Genomic DNA, 17,182 nt, shown 5'->3' with positions numbered 1-17,182 from the left:
TTTTCCACAAAAACCTGCCAGCCAACCTAAACCATTTGTTTTGGATTCTAGATACCTAGGATTAGGGACCTACTTAATTTGCAGTTTTGCAGATTGTCTGCAAAATCAACCAAAAAAAGAGAGCTGGCTCCCCAGTGGAAGCCAGCAGTCCTTGCTGCTGGTAGAGGAAGGCGCTGGCTGGCAGGGTGGCACAAATGGCAGCCAGCAATCAAGATGACGGCTGTCCCCTCATTCCTTCTTCCACTTGGGCCTCTCTGCCAGTTAGTACTGGGGGGCAGGGCCTCTCCATCAATCAGTGCCTAGGGGTGGGGCAAAAATACTGTGAAATCGGCTTTATTCACCATGAAAAACCCTGTCTCTGTGATTTAGGTAGGTTCCTACCTGCAATCAGCGTGCCTTTGAGGAAAATACAAAGGATTGCTGCCAGGGCTCAGAGTGAACATCCCATCATCATCCACTTTAATAGTATCCCACAGAAGGAAAGTAAAGACCCGTTTATCTCAGATTGTTCCTAGACAGCTATAGGCTACTGAATTCAGTTAAGAGAAATTTACTCCATGTGTATTCCCACCTCTATCAGAGAAATGTCCTTGAGATTAAGAGGGTTGACTAAGACATGTTCTGTTATCCAACTCCCCCTGGAAAGCAAGGACATGATGTGCATAGATGCCTGATTAGAAAAGATTAGAGGGCTGAGGCCTATGGTGGTAGTCAGGCAGTTCCACTTTCATGTGGGAAAAGATAACTCAAAATAGGGTAGGAAGGGAAGCTTGGGGGCGTGCCTAAGAGCAGGGGCAATGGAGGAGGCTAGATCAATGATGGTGTGCTGCAGGGGGAGAAGATAAAGAGGAAGAAAGGAGGTTGCTAGGTGGATGGGACAGGCGGAGCAGAAGTTGTGCTAATAGATCTGAGGCGGTTCTGTACTGGCACTTGACTAAAGCCGCAAGGGATCTTGACAGCCTGCTTCAACCAAGTCCTCTGCTTCAGGAATGCCCTGTGGAAGACAGGGAACCTACACATAAACATACAAACCTCCCAGTCAAGGGCAGCATTAAAATGGGATTGAGTGTGATGTACTGGTATGGCAGGAAGACAGTAAAAGATGATGGGAGGGAGCTAGCAGACATCCTATGGAAGAGAGGGGACTGGCATAGACTGTTTGGAGACAAGCGCTCCAAAGAGAGCAACGATGATAATGATGAGGACAACAATGAGGACGATGAACATGATGATGAATGAAAGGATGGGCAAACAGGCAGAGAAGCTGGGAAGGGAGGGGAGAGGATGCTTTGCATAATTGAGACAGTTAAAGATGACAGTGACAGGTGCACGGGCACACAGAACACAGGTGCGCAGTGCCTTTTTTGTAACTGGAATAAGAATGGTGTAACTGGGACATGTTTTGGACTGTCAAGTGAACCACAGCAGTCAGGAGAGGTTGGCAGGGGTGTGTGCGCAAAAAGCCACAAACCAAACAAAAGCAAAACAACCCAGGCCAGCAGCCAGAGACAAGCTGGGACTAGGTAGTGAAGGAAGAAATGGGTGCAAGAGGTTGGGGGACAAAGTGGATGCGGGTCGGGCCTCACAGAGGAGAGTTTCAGAGGGGAAGGGCAAAAGGGGGCCCCTTCCAGTCCTTCTGGGAGGAGGCTCCTAACATCTGCTGCCTCCTCCCTGGCTGCCACCCTGGCGCTGGGGATTTCTACCCCTTCCCCTCCCCACAGCGGCTCCGTACGGCGAGTGAGGCGCTGCAAAGCTAGCAGGGCGGCGGCTGCCCGCTGCCCCCGGGGGATAAAGGTTGCGCCACGCGCTCTCCCTGGCAGCCCGCGCCGCTTCCTCTCGGGGCCCAGCCAGCCGCGGGCTCTTCGCCGAGCCGGGCCAGAGCGTGGGGCTCCGGCAGCAGCGCCGCTTCCCTCCCTCCCTCCTCGTGCGTTGGCATCCGCGGCCCTTCCGCAGGGCGCCGCCATGGCCGGGCGGCGCAGGGGGTTTCTGCAGGAGGCGTCTCACCAGATCGCGGCGGGCGGCTCGGCGGGTAAGCGGGAGCCGCGGGCGCCGCGCGGGGGGGCTCGTTCCCGGGGCGGGGCGGGGCTGAGCTCGGCGTGTAGCTCCCCCTCCTGCAGCCCGCCCCGCTGCCTGTTTCGGGCCCGCGGGCTCCCGGCTTCATAGGTTCTCGGCGCGGCGCGGGCACGGCCGAGCTCCCCCGTGGGCGCCGAGCGAAGCCCGCGCGGTGTCTGCAGTCGGCGGCCGGCGCCTCTCGGGGCGCCCCGCGCGGCCTGCCCCGCGCCCCGACAGCACCGCGGCGGGGAACACGCGTGAAACTTCTCGAGTGGAGAGCCCTGCCCTGCGCGGCGCGGGGCGCGGGGCCCGCACACGAGGAGATGGCTGCTCAGGTTAAGACAAGCTGACGGCTTGACTGGGAAGGGGCTCCTGCCCCACTGCAGGCTCGCCTGGAAGGACAGGCGGCCTCTGCCTGACAGAAGGGCTGAGTACTTCACTGTGCCCTCCTGTAACGCGCCTTCCCGCTTCGGCCGCCCTGGTCCTGGGGGATCCTCTAGTCAGGTGTTCCTAACGCTCAGAAAAAGAGTTCAGCTTCAGAAATGCATTTCGTTTTTATATGATAATCATCACTTTGGGCAACTTCTGGATCAGGGTGTACTCCTAAGAGGTCTAATCGAGTACCCTGTCAATGAATCCACTTGTGACTGACATGCCCCATTTATGATAATTTATTATTATGCAGTAGCGTTTGTTATTGTGTGTCACTTATTAATACTCATTTATTACTATGGTGGTTTTATTGTTTATTATTATTTACTGATATTGACCATGAATATTGCATAGTTAATAAAGGCCTATTGCAGCATGATGTAGAAATATCATGCACATTACGAACCGTACTTGAAGTTACATAGTTCTAGGTTTTAAAATCTACAGCTTTAATAGTAAACTTTGCACAACACTGAAACTTACAGCTGTGTCTGAAAGGGAAGCATGCAGCCTTGTTCTTCCTTTTTCTATCTTGGTAGTGTGGTTCTGATCTGCGGGGTTAAAGTGGCAAGATCCGTTTATAATCGTGCATAACATTAAAGCATTTGTTATGCATTCAATGATTAAAACTGCATATATCCCATTTATTTATGTTTCCTTTTTTGCATTTAATTGATCATATATAATGCAATTTCTAGGCATTTTCACTTTTTTTCGCTTTTAGTTTGGCTTTCTGATTGCCAGGTAGTAGATGACTACAATGTTGGGTTGTAGATAATATACAGTGTATTTATAGCTATAGAGTATATTGTTTTTCTTTCTGTTTAAATGAAGCCCTATAAGCACTGTTTTTGGGTTGCCTATTGTTGATTGTTTCTGAACTCATTGACAGGCATTCTTTAGGCTTACAACATCTAAAGCATGTCTGCCATTAGTATTATGGACTATCGGACCCAGATAAAGCAGTGGATGTTTAAACGTAAGTGCCTGTATAATACCAATCCAAAAACATTGAATATAAATATAAAAAAGAAAAAAGACAAGTAAAACAGATATAGAAGTGAAGCATGCATATACAATTCATCATATGTCAGTCAGGAATGGGAAACTCTCTCACAGGTCATAATTCAGGTCTAACTATTTTTTCTTATTTATCACGCATTTGTTTCTTCTTCTTTTGGTGGAGGCGGATGTGACAACTTCCCACGTGGAAAATAAAATACAGTTGGTAGTCAATTTAGAGGTGCACCAATACAGCGGTCCCATATTAGATCGCCACCAATATGAGGAAAATTGAGAGTATTAGCAATTGGTGTTTTTTGTCTGATGTAGCTGTAAATGCTGTGTGCAGCTGCAGCCCTGCAGCCCTGCAGTGTGTTGAGTAGTCTAGTCTAGCTGGTAAGTCTGTTGTGGGAAAAAAGGTAGGGGGCAGATCAAGGCCCTGGCAACGAGGGAGGGAGTGAGGCTGGGGTAGGAGCAGGTGATGCCCAGCTGGGGTGGGACAGGGCACAGAAAGGAGCTGTGGCTCATCTGGGGGGTGCAGGGAGGAGGGGGGCAGCTCTTGCTGCTGCACACACCCTGGGAGGGCATGTGGGAGCTGCACCTGGATCTGTTCATGGGACTGGTGGGCTGCTGTTGTGGTCTGGGGCCTGGGCTATGCTGGGCTCTTCCCAGCAGGAGTCTGGGCCGGGCTTCACTTGTGGGGGGCAGCGGTGGTGCTAGAAGTAGGAGTTGAGGGGGGTTGCAGTCACTCCAGAATTCACTGTAGCCCCCCTTCCCTGCACCACCACTGCCTACCCTGAGTGCAGCCTGGCCCAGTCCCCCGCTGGGAAGAGCCTAGCGGCCCGCCCTACCCTGCACACTGGTCTGGGGGCATACACCCCCCCCCCCATGCTCTCTCAGGGTGCATGCAGCAGTGGGAGCTGCCCCCCTTCCGTCCCCGTGACCCCCCCCCAGATGGGCCACGTCTCCATCCTGCACCCCACCCTGTCCCAGCTGGGCAGCTCCAGTGCCAGACCCACTTCCTGTCCCCCACCATTCCCCAATAACAGACTTACCAGCCAGACACCGCTGTCCCACTGGGACTGCATATCAGAATCAAATTGGTATTGGCCCACCTAAAGTTGTGGATATGTACTCTAAAGGTATAAACATTCTTTAAACCTACATATTTATCAATATAAAACAAATCTGCTTACTGCTGCTGCTTTTTTTTTTTTTTTTGCTTCAATTAAGCCTTAACTTTAAGCATGTGAATATCCCCACTGGGCACATATACACAAGATACTTTACTGTGCAGTAGAGCTAAGTACTGCACAGTAAGTATCCATGTCTACACATGCAGATGCTTACTGTTCAGTAATTGGGTCTAATTGTGTGTAAATTTGCTACCAGCAAATGCAAATAGCAAACTTACAGGTACTTACTGGGCAGTAGTGCACATCTAGACTCCTGACTGGGGGGAAATGTACTCCTGGTTAGCCAGGCAGCAGAGGGCTGTGCCATCAGAGCCCAGGTGGGGACAATATCCCCCTGCCCCATTAGCAGGGAGCTCCCAGTCCCAACTCCATGAGTGGCCCTACAGCCACAGGACTCGGGCTGGAAAATAAGGATCTCCCAGTGTGGCCTGTGACCGTGGGGCTAGGAGATGAGGATCTCCCAGCCCAGGTCCTGCAACCACAGAGCTCAGGCTGCAAGGTAAGGATCTTCTAGCCCGAGCCCTGTGACCACGGAGTTGGTGCTGGTGCTGGGAGAGAAAGATCTTCCAGCTTGGACCCTGCAACCACAGAGCAGGGGTTGGGAGCTCCCTTGGAAGGGGGACATTTTCCCTGCCAGGACTCTGATGGGAGAGCCTGCCCAGCAGCAGGCAGCTCCTGGGGGCAGGGAGCAATGTCCCTGCCAAGAGATGGTTGTCTTCTGGCCCCTGTGCTACCACCCGTGGGAGCCTGGAGCTCCCCCTGGCTACTGCAGGGTCACAGGGAGTGGGAGTAGTCTGCTGCTAGGAACAGCAAATTTTGCTCCTGTGTCATGTGTAGACATGTGCCCAGGAAAGTTTACTCTCAAGTAGTTTACTTGAGAGTAAACTGCTCCCAGATTATTTGAACATGTAGGTGCACCCAGTGAGTAACAGATTGAAAGCATCTTTGACTTCAATCAAACTATTCAAAAGCTTAAAGCTTGGCAGTTGAAACAAGCTAGATTTAGACCAAGCAAGTCCTGCATTGGCCAAATGCTAAACATCAGCCAGCATATAGAAAACAGATTAGAGAAAGGGTTGATGATAGGTGCTGTTTCTAGACCTATCAGTGGCATATGAAATGGTCAACCACTGAAACCTGCTTGCCAAATGTATAATATGATACACAATTACCACGTAATACAGATAATCTGATCTCTTTTGGAGAACAGATGTTTTTACATAGAACTGCAAGAAACAGAGCCATTGGCGATGACAATGAAATGGCCTTTCACAGGATAGCATGTTAGCACCAATCCTTTTAAACATGTATGTTTAAATGACCAATCCATACAGAGTAGTACAAGGAGCTTCTTATAAGCTGAAGATCTATGCATCACATCGTAAGGCAACTTTGCTATGGTTGAGAGCATTAACGTGCACTGAACAACTAGATTACAGATTACAACAATAAGAACAAGGTTTGCGCCACCCAAGATGTGGGTCACAACTTTTCACTTATACCAGGTCAGCAACGTTTTTGGGTGGAGTGCCAAAATCACCCCATCCCTCACCCAGGCCTTGACTCGGAGTGCCGGGGGCAGGCTGCACAGTTGTTGCAAAAGGCCCAATCCTTGTTGCTGGTGATAGCTGCATGCATGTGCCCTGATGGGTGGTGTGGGAGGTACCGGGGTTGCACTGCCTTACCTTGGCCTCTTCCCTGCCCTTTGCCCCAAGGTGCATGTGGAGTCACCTCCTGGACAGAGCTGGTGCTGGGGTTCCAGAGCCTGGTGCAGATGTTTGCAGCCTGCCCATCACCTGCTGCAGTTGCCTAGAGCCCAGGCTGGCTGTGGCAGGCAGCCCAGAGGCTGCAGACAACTGCAGTGGACTCTGGAGTCCCAGCAAGTCTCCATAGCAGCAGCAGATGCATGCACACCTCCGGGTGGATGGCAATGGAGGATATGGGGTTGCACTGCCCCAGGGCCTACCCCCTATCCACCCAAAGGTGTGCATGTAGCCACCACCTTCATGGTGCCCGGCTGGGCTGGTGTCCCTCTTTTCAGCCTCCTGGCTTCAGCCAGCCTGGGCTCTGGGCAGCTGCTGCCAGCCACAGAGCCCAGGCAGCTTACAGAAGGGTTTGTAGCCTGTGACATGCCAAGCAAAACAACCCCATGTGCTATACTCTGGCATGCATGCTGTGGGTTGCTGACCCCTGACCTACACCATAGGGAGGCCAAGTGGAAATTAAACATCACTTGGGTTGAATCCTACTGACTAACCACCTGAACCCTGTGTACTTGGGAGTTGCACTGGACCAAACATTTGCCTTGGAATCATAGAGACAACAAAAGAGAGAGCCAGTATCTCCAGCATACTTCAAAAGTTGGTCACCTCAAAGTGGGGAGCAACTCCAGCTACATCTTGAACCACTGGTATTGCCTTGTATTACTCCATAAGAGTATGTCCAGTATGGGAATGATCAGTTCATGCCAAGAAACTGGACCCAGTTCTAAATGACAGCTGTCGTCATTTGCAGTGTACCAGGTATTACACTTCTAGATGGAAGTGTAACATCACAGACTGTAGCAGAGGGGTTTATAATCTAGTCCTCCCTGTGTACTGTAGGGAGCAGCAGCTGCATTAGCAGAGTCTGTTGAGGAATTTGGAGGAATAGAGAGACATGAAAAACAGTAAACTGGTGTTATGATCAAAATGGTTCCCCTGTCATGTACTGCTCTTTTTGCTTACATGTATTGGTCTAAGGGGCCAGTCCTTAGATGGTCTTCCTTGTTGTTCTCTCTCTGTTTCTTTATACCCTGTGAAGACAACCCCAACTCTTTTAGGGGTACCTTTATGACAGAAAACTCTAGTTTATAAACTGCATGGCTCTATTGGAAGAATCCAAGCCTAAAATAAAATTTAGAACTGCAGTTCAAGAGCCAGGGTTCAGACTTCTACAGAAACTTGACTTTTGTGGGAAATTTTGCTCCTAAATGAACCATAACGGGGCGGGGGAGGGAGTTGTTTTTGGGGCTGTCTGCGTGTCTCCCCCCTCCACACCTGTTGTCTCCCATGGTCTCTGATCCTTGCTGCCATGCATTTGCATTTTCACAGACCTGCATTTTTACATATTGGATTCTGTGCTATGCAGGAGAACACAAAACAACAGCTGACTCTCCCTATGTCTGATGAAGGATGGTTGTGCCCAAAAGCTTGCGGAGAACAATCTTTCCAACTATTTAGTTGGTTTAATAAAAAATATCACATTTAGCCAAAGAACCTTGTCTTGACTTTAGCAAGCCTTTTAATATTGTCTTCCACAATATTTTTGCAAGCAAGCTAAGGAAGTACAGGTGGGATGAATGGATTATAAGGCGGATAGATGATCCAGCCAGTTTTGACTCAAAGGGTAGTTATTAATGGCTCAATGTCTAACTGGCAGCCAGTATCAAGTGGAATGCTCCAGGAGTTGGTGTTGGGGCTGGTTTTGTTCAATATCTTTATCAATGATCTGGAAGATGGGGTGGAGTGCCCCCTCAGCAAGTTTGTGAATGGCACCATGCTGGGGGGAGTAATAGATACACTGGAGGGTAGGACTAGGATTCAGCATGACCTTGACAAATTTGTTTTTGGTCCAATCCTCTATCTCCTGAAATTCAATAAGAACAAGTGCAAAGTTCTGCACTTAGGACAGAACAATCCCATGTACTGGTACAGATTGGGGACTGACCAGCTAAGCAGCAGCACTGCAGAAAAGTACCTGGGGGTTACAGTGGACAAGAAGCTGAAGATGAGCCAACAGTGTACACTTGTTGCAAAAAAGACTTAACAGCATACTGGGCTGTATTGGTAGGAATGCTGCCAGCAGATTGGGGAAAGTGATTATCCCCTCTGTTTGGCACTGGTGAGGCCACATCTGGAGTACTGTGTCCAGTTTGGGGTCCCCTACTACAGAAAGGATGTGTCCAGCGGAGGGCAACGAAAATGGTTAGGGGACTGGGGCATGTGACTCAGGAGGAGAGGCTGAGGGAACTGGGTTTATTTAGTCTGGAGAAGAGAAGATTATGGCGGGGTTGATTCAGTAGCAGCCTTCAACTATCTGAAGAGTTGTTACAGAGAAGATAGAGTTAGACTGTTCTCATTGGTGGCAGATGACAGAATAAGAAGCAATGGTCTCAAGTTGCAGCAAGGGAAGTCTAGGTTAGATATTAGGAAAAACTTTTTCCCTAAGAGGATTGTAAACATTGGAATAGGCTACCTAGAGGGGCTGTAGAATCTCCATCCTTAGAGGTTTTTAAGACCCAGGTAGACAAAGCCTTGGCTAGGATGATATAATTGGTGATGGTCCTGATCTGAGCAGGGGGTTGGATTAGATGACTTCCTCAGAACCCTTCCAACCCTAATTTCTATGAAAGGCAATTCTCTGAGTGTTACTGAATGTCTGGAAAGTCAGTGTGTTTTTAGGGATCGTATTACAAGGAGGGAGGGATCATGTTGCAAGGAAGGGCAGCCGTGCAGCTCTCTATGTGAAAGAGCAGTACACTTCTCTAGAAGCAGAGATTGTCACCCAAGGAGGGTGACTCGAGACCTTCTGGGTTACAATATGGGGAGAACGTGGTGAAGGGGATGTAACTGTAGAAGTCTATTACAGACCTCCTAACCAGGAGGAAGAGCTTGATTGTGAATTCTCTAGGGAACTGGCTGAGGCTGCATGCTCTCAGTGTGTGGTCATCACTGGTGACTTCAACCACCCTGACATTTTATGGGAAGAGTATTCGGCCAAATCTGATCAGTTGTGAAGCTTCCTCACTTGCATCGATGAGCTCCATCTGACTCAAGAAGTCTATGGGCCAACAAGAGGTCAGATGCTGCTGATCTGGTCCTGACCAAAAGGGATGATCTAGTGAGTGACCTGAGGAGTGAAGGGAAGCTAAGTGACAGTGATCACAAATCAATCACTTTATCCATTTAAAAAGCTGGCAAATCAGTGATGATCAATGCAGAAATCCTTGACTGAAGGAAAGCTGACTTTCACAAGTTCAGGAAATTTGTTGTCAAGGCCCTGAGAGATCACAGCCTGACGAGGAGGGGAGTTCATGATAAGTGGTCACTCCTTAAAGACGCAATCCTAAAAGCACAAGGGGAGCCTATTCCAACCCATAGGAAAGATAGCAAAAGGGCTGAGAGATTCCCCCTACTCCCCCCCCCCCTTGGCTTAATAGGGAACTCATGGACCTCCTGAATCTGAAAAGAGAAGCCCATAAAGGATGGAAGTCAGGAAATACCACTCAGGATGATTATGCAGCACTGGCCCGCACCTGTAGGGAGTGGACCAGAAAAGTCAAGGCTGAAACTGAACTTAAACTGGCTACAGGAATCAAGGATAATAAAAAGGTCTTCTTCAGATATGTGGGAAGTCAGAAAAAAAAACAAGAGCACATTGGACCTCTGCTGAACCAAATGGGGCAGCTGACAACTGACAGCAAGGAAAAAGCTAATCTCCTTAACAATTACTTTGCATTGGTTTGCTACCAGCCCAGTGGGATCACCTTGCCTGACAGGATGCAGGATTACCAGGGTAAGGGAAATCATATACCTATAATTAACGAAGATCTTGTGAGGGAACACCTTAAGAATCTGGACATCCACAAGTCAGCTGGCCTGGGCAAAATGCACCCAAGAGTGCTAAAAGAGTCGGCTGACATCATTCCATAACCAATGGGAAGGATATTTGAGAACTTGCGGTAATCGAGAGAGGTTCCAGAAGATTGAGAGAGGGCCAATGTGGTGCCTATCTTCCAGAAAGCAAGGAAGGAAGATCCAGGGAACTACAATCAGTTTGACCTCAGTCCCTCAAAAGAGCTTGGAAAAAAATTATCAAAGAAACCATCAACAACAGGCTAATGGAAGGCAAAATTCAGCCAACATAGCTTTGTTGCGGATAGGCCTGACCAGCCTCATTTCCTTCTATGACCAGGTGACGTATAACTTGATGTCATATACTTGAATTTCAAAAAAGCCTTTGACTTGGTCTCTCATGATGTCCTCATAGTAAAAATGGGGAACTGTGTCTTCAACCTCATGATCTGATGGCTGGGGACCTGGCCCTGTGGTCATACCAAGAGAGTGATAGTCCATGGAACCAAGTCAGCATGGTACATGGTGGCCAGTGGCATCCCCCAGGGTTCAGTACTCAAACATATTCATAAATTATCTGGATTCACGTGTCAGAAGTGAACTGGCTAAGTTTACACAAATATCAAATTATGGGGAAATGCAGTTATGCTAGAGGATAGGCAGGGGATTCAGGCCGGCCTGGACAGGTTTGCAAGGTGGGTGGATCAAACCCTGATGACATTCAACACAGAGAAATGAAAAGTGTTCCACCTTGGGAGAAAGGCCTGGCAGTGCTACACTCACTAGTGCCACAACTGAAAGAGACTTGGGGGTCGTGATTAATCACAGGATGAACATGAGCCACCAATGTGATGCCACAGCTGGCAGAGCAAATAGAACTCTGGCTTGCATCTACTAATGCATCTCAAGCAAGACCCAAGAAGTCATCTTCCTGCTTTACTTGGTGAGGCTGCAGCTGGAGTACTGCATCCCATTCTGGGTGCCACACTTTAGATAAGACATGGAGAAGCTTGAGAGAATCCAGAGGAAAGCCATATGCATGATTAGGGATCATGAGAGCAGGCCTTATGAGTAGAGGCTGAGAGGCATGGGACTTTTGGTTCCCCAGCCTTGTCTTCTCCAGGCGCTTGGTGGCAGCCTTTAAGTATATAAAGGGTATGCATCAGGCACTGGAAAAACATCTGTTCATTGGGGCACCCCAGGGAAAGACCAGACCTAATTGTCACAAACTGCTGGAAGTCCATTTTAAGACTGGAAGTACAGAAAAACTTATTTATCGTCCAAGTCTCCAGAGTCTGGAATAGACTCCTCCCAGAAATGGTGCAAGCACCTATTCTGGATACATTCAAGAGATGTCTGGATGCTCACCTTGCTGGGATCATCTGACCCCAGCTGACTTTCTGTCCTTTGGGCAGGGGGATGGACCTGATGATCTCACAAGGTCCCTTTCAGCCACAACGTCTATGAAACTGTATACTAGAAACGCATAAAAGAAAGTTCCCCTATCTGAGGAATTTAGTTCAAGGCTGCTTCACCTGCTTGACATCCAAGGACTTCACTTTGTTCATTCCAGAATTACTCATGTAACTCAGATGGATGATCCTATTCTACCCAGAAAGGCATGTAGCTCTCATTCTTTCAGTAGGTAATCCAGTGACCTTCCAGAGGAGGATCCTGTTTTGCCTACTGCTTTGCTTTCTTTCATTCTTTCCTTAGTTGACTCGATGTCAGGATCTGGCTAAAAGAGCAGACATTCTACTGGGATCTGGCTCAGGGGGGCAATGTCTCTCTGAACCAGTGCATCTAACTGATTGACAGAAAGGAGTAGTGACATAGATATAAAATAGGAGTGCTCAACCCTCAGCCTGCAAGCCAACCCAGCCTGTGGAACCATGCCATCCATTCTGTAGGGTTCCCTATGGGTCTAAAAATTTGGTAGCAAGGGAGCAATGCCAGCAATTGTTGCTCCTCTGCTACCAAATTTCTGGACCTTTAGGGAGCCCCATGGGCTGGATAACTCACTAGATTGGTCAGAGAGGCAGCCCAGGGCCTGATCCAGGCATGCAGGGGTGGGCTAGAAGCAGCTCAGGTCCCTGATCTGTCACAGGATGCAGCATGTAGCCCTGATCCAGAGGTGTGGGCCCCAGTCTGGCAGCACAGAGCATGAATGTGAAATGAATCAGTGCCCTGCACTGCCTAGCAGTGTGGGGCCAATCCTGGCGTACGGGATCTGATACAGTCTGCCAACCAACCCTCTGCCACTGAGCCGCACAATGGCACCACAAGGTTGAGCACCACTCATAAAATAAAAGTGGAGGGACTGACTCTTTGTCTAGTAGTACCCAGATGTTTTCCAGTACCGTTATGGTTAAGACATTTGCCCAAGAAAAAATAGACCTGGATTTTATACCCCTCTCAGCCCTGGGAAGTGTCAGCCCACATCTCCCACTTCACATACCCTAACTACCAGGTCCTGCGTGAGGCAGGGCTGGGAATGTCCTCTACCTCTCCTGTTTAGCCTGGGCCACTGGACATCTAAGAATGAAACAACGTGCACAAAAGAAGAGCAAGAAGAAAAAGAGCCTGTTTCTGTGACCTAGTGAGATAGGCAGTGCTCTAGGAGGTGGAAGAGCCCTAGCCCCTACATCTCAATGCTGCATATGTAGTTTGTATTAAATGATCACAGAATAAGCATTGGGAGCAGGCAGAAGGCTATTTAGCCTGGTGATTTCACCTGCTTAAATCACCTTTCCAGTATGGCTGTAATATAGCCATACTGTGGCATTTCAAAAGCCTTATGATGGTATTTATAATTACAGTACTTCTCCATATAGGAAATGGCTAGAGGTGCGCTGATACATCAATACAATATCAGATTGGCACTGATATAAAGAAAATTGAGTGTATCAGAAGTCGGCCTGATAGGGCCGATAATTTGGCCCTTATAACTGCCCGTGCATGTGTATAGCCACAGCACATAGGCAGCAAGGAGCACAGCTCAGCAGCATGGAGAGCTGTGTGCAGCTGGTAAGTCTATTGTGATGGAAGAGGAGGGGGGAAGAAAGAGGCATGGGGGGGTAGATCAACACCTGCAGGGGACCCTACCAACTACAAAACTGGGGAGGGAGGAAGTGGGGCTGGAGTAAACAGACTTTGCAAGAGTGTTCCCATTATAATGTAGAGCATAGAAGAAGGCATGGATCCATAGAGAAATAGTACACAAAGGGTGCATCTACACATGCAATTAATATGACTGAATAAATTTTGGTGCAATTTGAGCTGGAGTAAACTAATCCCAAAATCATTGTCCACACGTGCATTTAAGCGTAGTTAATTACTCCACTGTTGGATAGTACCAGTGCCTGATAGGACTATCCAACAGCGCTGTAAATTAATCTACACTCACCATATGCCATGCATGTGTAGACTGTGAAGAATCAGAGGATACTTACCCGGGGTGGGTGAGCATGGGTACAGCAGGGCCAATATCCAGGACTGAGCTGTGAGCCAGAGTGAGGAGGCAAGTGAACTGGGAAGCTGACGGGCAGGTAGGGCAGTTGCCATACCCGACCCAGAGACTGAAGTCCCTGGGAACAGGGCAAGATACTGATCTGGTCTTGTGGGATCAGAGGAGTCCTCATAAAAAGGGAAAAAGAGAGAGAGAGAGGAAAAGGACGCTCTCTCTCTCTCTCCTTGATCTATTTTTTTTGTGCTGATTAGACGCCATGTGCCACCAATCAAGCCAGTGCGGTGGCAAGGAGGAGCGGAAGTGGGAGACCCAGCATTTTTGCTCCCATCCCTGGGCAGCCTGGTTCCGAGGGGTCTGAGTCTGGGAGGAGAACTTCCACGAACCTCTGTTTTGAAAGGGGAGCTTAATGTGGAGAAGGGAAGACGGGAAGGTCTTTTCTGCCTAATCTGTGATCCTGACTGATTGCCAAGGGTGGTAAATTGAGTTGACATTATTCTCTGTAAGGGAGAAACAGTGTAATCAAAAGAGCATGGTAGAAAAAGATTAGATGCCTACTGTGGCAGAGCACTCAGGTGCCCTGCTCCTAAAAGCAGAAATGGCTCAGGAGAGACACCTAGTGGTGAGAAGGGGGATGCTCAACTGCCAGTCACCAGGGCAGCACAGGTGCTGATTGCTAGGGGAATCAAGGGAATCAGCTGACAGGAAGGGGCAGGGCTTGGCTCCTTCTTAAGTCCAAGCATGAGGCCAGGAGAGCAGTTCCCCTCTGGTGGCCAAGGAGGGCGGGAGCTCGGCTAGGGTGGAGAGAAAGGAGAAGATAGACTGCAGGAGCATCCTCTGGTTGCGGCTATGAAGAGTATTTTCCCGGTCGGGATAGAATGTGGTTTTGACCGGACGGTTTAGTTTACGTTATAGCCCAGGGGCTTTGTGTTTTGTGTTTACTGTTTTACCGGAGGACCAGTGAGGCTATTAGGGGCAGTGAGGAGCCCCAGAGCGAGAGGGGGCAGTGAGGAGCCCCAGAAATAAAGAAGAGGGCCAAGGCGTAGGGCAAACCATGTCAAGTACCATCTGCGAGGCTTGGGCTGCGGTGTAGGGGAGAAAAAGGAGCCGCAGATAGTGCCCCCTGACAGGGGACATATAAAGTGGGCAGCCTCCTGCTAATTACATCACTTAATCAATTAAGGTCAAGGCATGGCAGGTGAGTAAGCAGGCAGTTAGCCCAAGACAGGAAGGCAGAGCCACTAACAGAAAGGCTCCAGTGAGATACTCCTATCACACCTTCCATTAGCCATGTTCATTTTCACGTAACAGCAAGAAATGCAAGATAAATCCAGAGCTCAGAATTGCATTTGAGAGTCATCAGTGTGTTTCAACTGTGTAAAGTTCTCTGACCTTTTCTGTGTCTGAAGTAATAACTGCTGCTTAACTAGTTTTGACTAGCTAGTTCTGAGTAAACTCACCATCATGGGTTATAACCACTTCTTCCCCAGGGCCGATGACTCTAGGGGTGTGCGGGGCCCAGGGCCTATCAACTTGTGCCTGGGGGGGAGAGGGAGTGAGTGGTGTGTGGAGTGGTGGTACCATCATGTGCATGTGGGACCACAGCATATTGAGCCAGGTCAGTACAGCCCTAGCTGCCAGGGGACTGCAATGATCAGCCTGCCAGCTCGGGGCTGCTCCAGCTGGGCTCAACATGCTGCAGAGGGGCTGGCTGAGGCGTGTGGGCACTTCAAAGTGGGTCTAGCCAGGAGCGTCTACACATGCATTGCTGCACACTAAAACATGCCACCACAGGATAATGCTTGCATTTACAAGTACTAACCTGTGGCAGAGTTCATTAGTTTCCTGTGGTCTAATAGAGCTGCATATGTAAATGTTGAGCCTTTACTGCAGCTCTTATCAGGCAGTTTCCCAGTAAATGTCTCATGTAGATGCGTCCACTATGTGCAGAATTATCAGGAAACCTGGTCAAATTAGAACTGTCCCATTGGGGAGAGGGAAAAAATCTTGGTGCAACTTTAACTAGTGATCCACTATCAGCACCTCCATAATACATTTTAGGAAGTCTGAGAACCATTACTAGAGCAGTCTAACAGGCACATGTCCAGCCGTAGCTCTCTTAGAACTGCCTCTGCAACACATAAGGATTATAAAATCCCTGTGCTTTTCTGGCACAGCAGAAAAGGCAGACTCCAAACTAAAAAGTAGCAGTTTCCCAAAAATCTGATACAAGGGAAGGAAGAAATAGAATAATTCTGCTGATCACAATCCAGATAGATTAATTATTGTATTTTGATGAGTGATAGGCTTCCAAACCAATGCCTGAGCAATTAAGGACAAACACGGTTTCAAACAAACCTGAGCCGAGTGAATTTAAATATATTGAACTTCTGGGCCAAGGTTTCTAAGACGCTATAATTGGATATCTTTCCACCTGCAAAGCGATAATGCAAAAGCTGACTATAAATCACAAGTGATTTTTATGTATATCTTTATATTATATTTCTTTTGAGTTTTACATATCCACCTCCCTAGGAAATGTAGATGTACAGCTAAATAGAACTATAACCATGTTATTTTGAAATTGAAATTTTTGAAGTATTGATTTACTATTTATAGTGCTGATGACAAATTCAAAGGAAGATTGCTCTACAAATCCAGTGCACTGAACTTTTCTTGTGGCATTACCTTTCTGATGCGACTCAGTGTTTTTCTTGTTTTTCTTCTATGTATCTTATTTAATAAATGGTAAGAATTACTACTCATGACATCTCTTAGAAAAGAATGCTGGAAAACTGGACTTTCATATATAACAAAACATTCTCATTTTATAAAAAAATTAAACTTTTTATAGACATAGACCAGGTACAGACATTATACTTTTACTGGTATAAGTGATTTGGAAACCAGTGTACACCCATAATAGAAGTTCAGCACACACAGACTGGTTTAAAAATGGAGTCTAAGATTTGCACTCCCTTCCCCTACCCCCAAAAAGTGAATGTATGTTGTGTTCACTACCGATCTAAACTATACCACTTAGAGAAAACTGTGTAACTTAGATCGGTTCCATTTGAGCTTTTTGGATGTCTGTACCCAGCCATAGCTAGATCTGATCTTTTTGTCTTAGACAGATTTTTCACAGAGCAGAATGTAGCAGGGCACTAGGGTGCCTGCTGCTGGCATTGGTAATAGGGCTTGGCTGCCAATCAGCAGGACAGCCCAGCTGAAGGTTGCTTAGGTAACTGATTGGGTCAGCTGACCAAAAGGGGGTAGGGCCTGGCCTTTATAAACAGCCAGGCCGAGGCCAGAGGCAGTTCCCCTCTGACAGGCAGGAGCTCTGCCGCAGAGCAGAGCAAGGCAGAGCTGCCTGAGTACCTACATGCTGATGAGATGGAGAGGCCTCTGACAGGGAGGCT

General features: G+C 48.2%; 1 protein-coding gene across 2 annotated transcripts in view; it reads left to right on the top strand.

Moving 5' to 3' along the window:
* The first annotated feature begins 1,526 nt into the window (after window positions 1-1,526).
* SLC25A21 (solute carrier family 25 member 21) overlaps window positions 1,527-17,182 on the top strand; it is a 432,824-nt gene continuing 417,168 nt past the window's right edge. For both annotated transcript variants that reach the window (XM_019552188.1, XM_019552187.1), the window contains exon 1: window positions 1,527-2,029. In XM_019552188.1, coding sequence (XP_019407733.1) covers window positions 1,963-2,029 — 67 coding nt within the window. In that variant the 5' untranslated portion in view covers window positions 1,527-1,962. The remainder of the gene's footprint in view (window positions 2,030-17,182) is intronic.

Source organism: Crocodylus porosus, unplaced genomic scaffold, assembly GCF_001723895.1.
Source record: "Crocodylus porosus isolate Cpor-Errol unplaced genomic scaffold, CroPor_comp1, whole genome shotgun sequence".
Lineage (NCBI taxonomy): Eukaryota > Metazoa > Chordata > Crocodylia > Crocodylidae > Crocodylus > Crocodylus porosus.
Note: the sequence above shows the minus strand (reverse complement) of the source record. Positions and strands in the feature narration are given on the sequence as shown.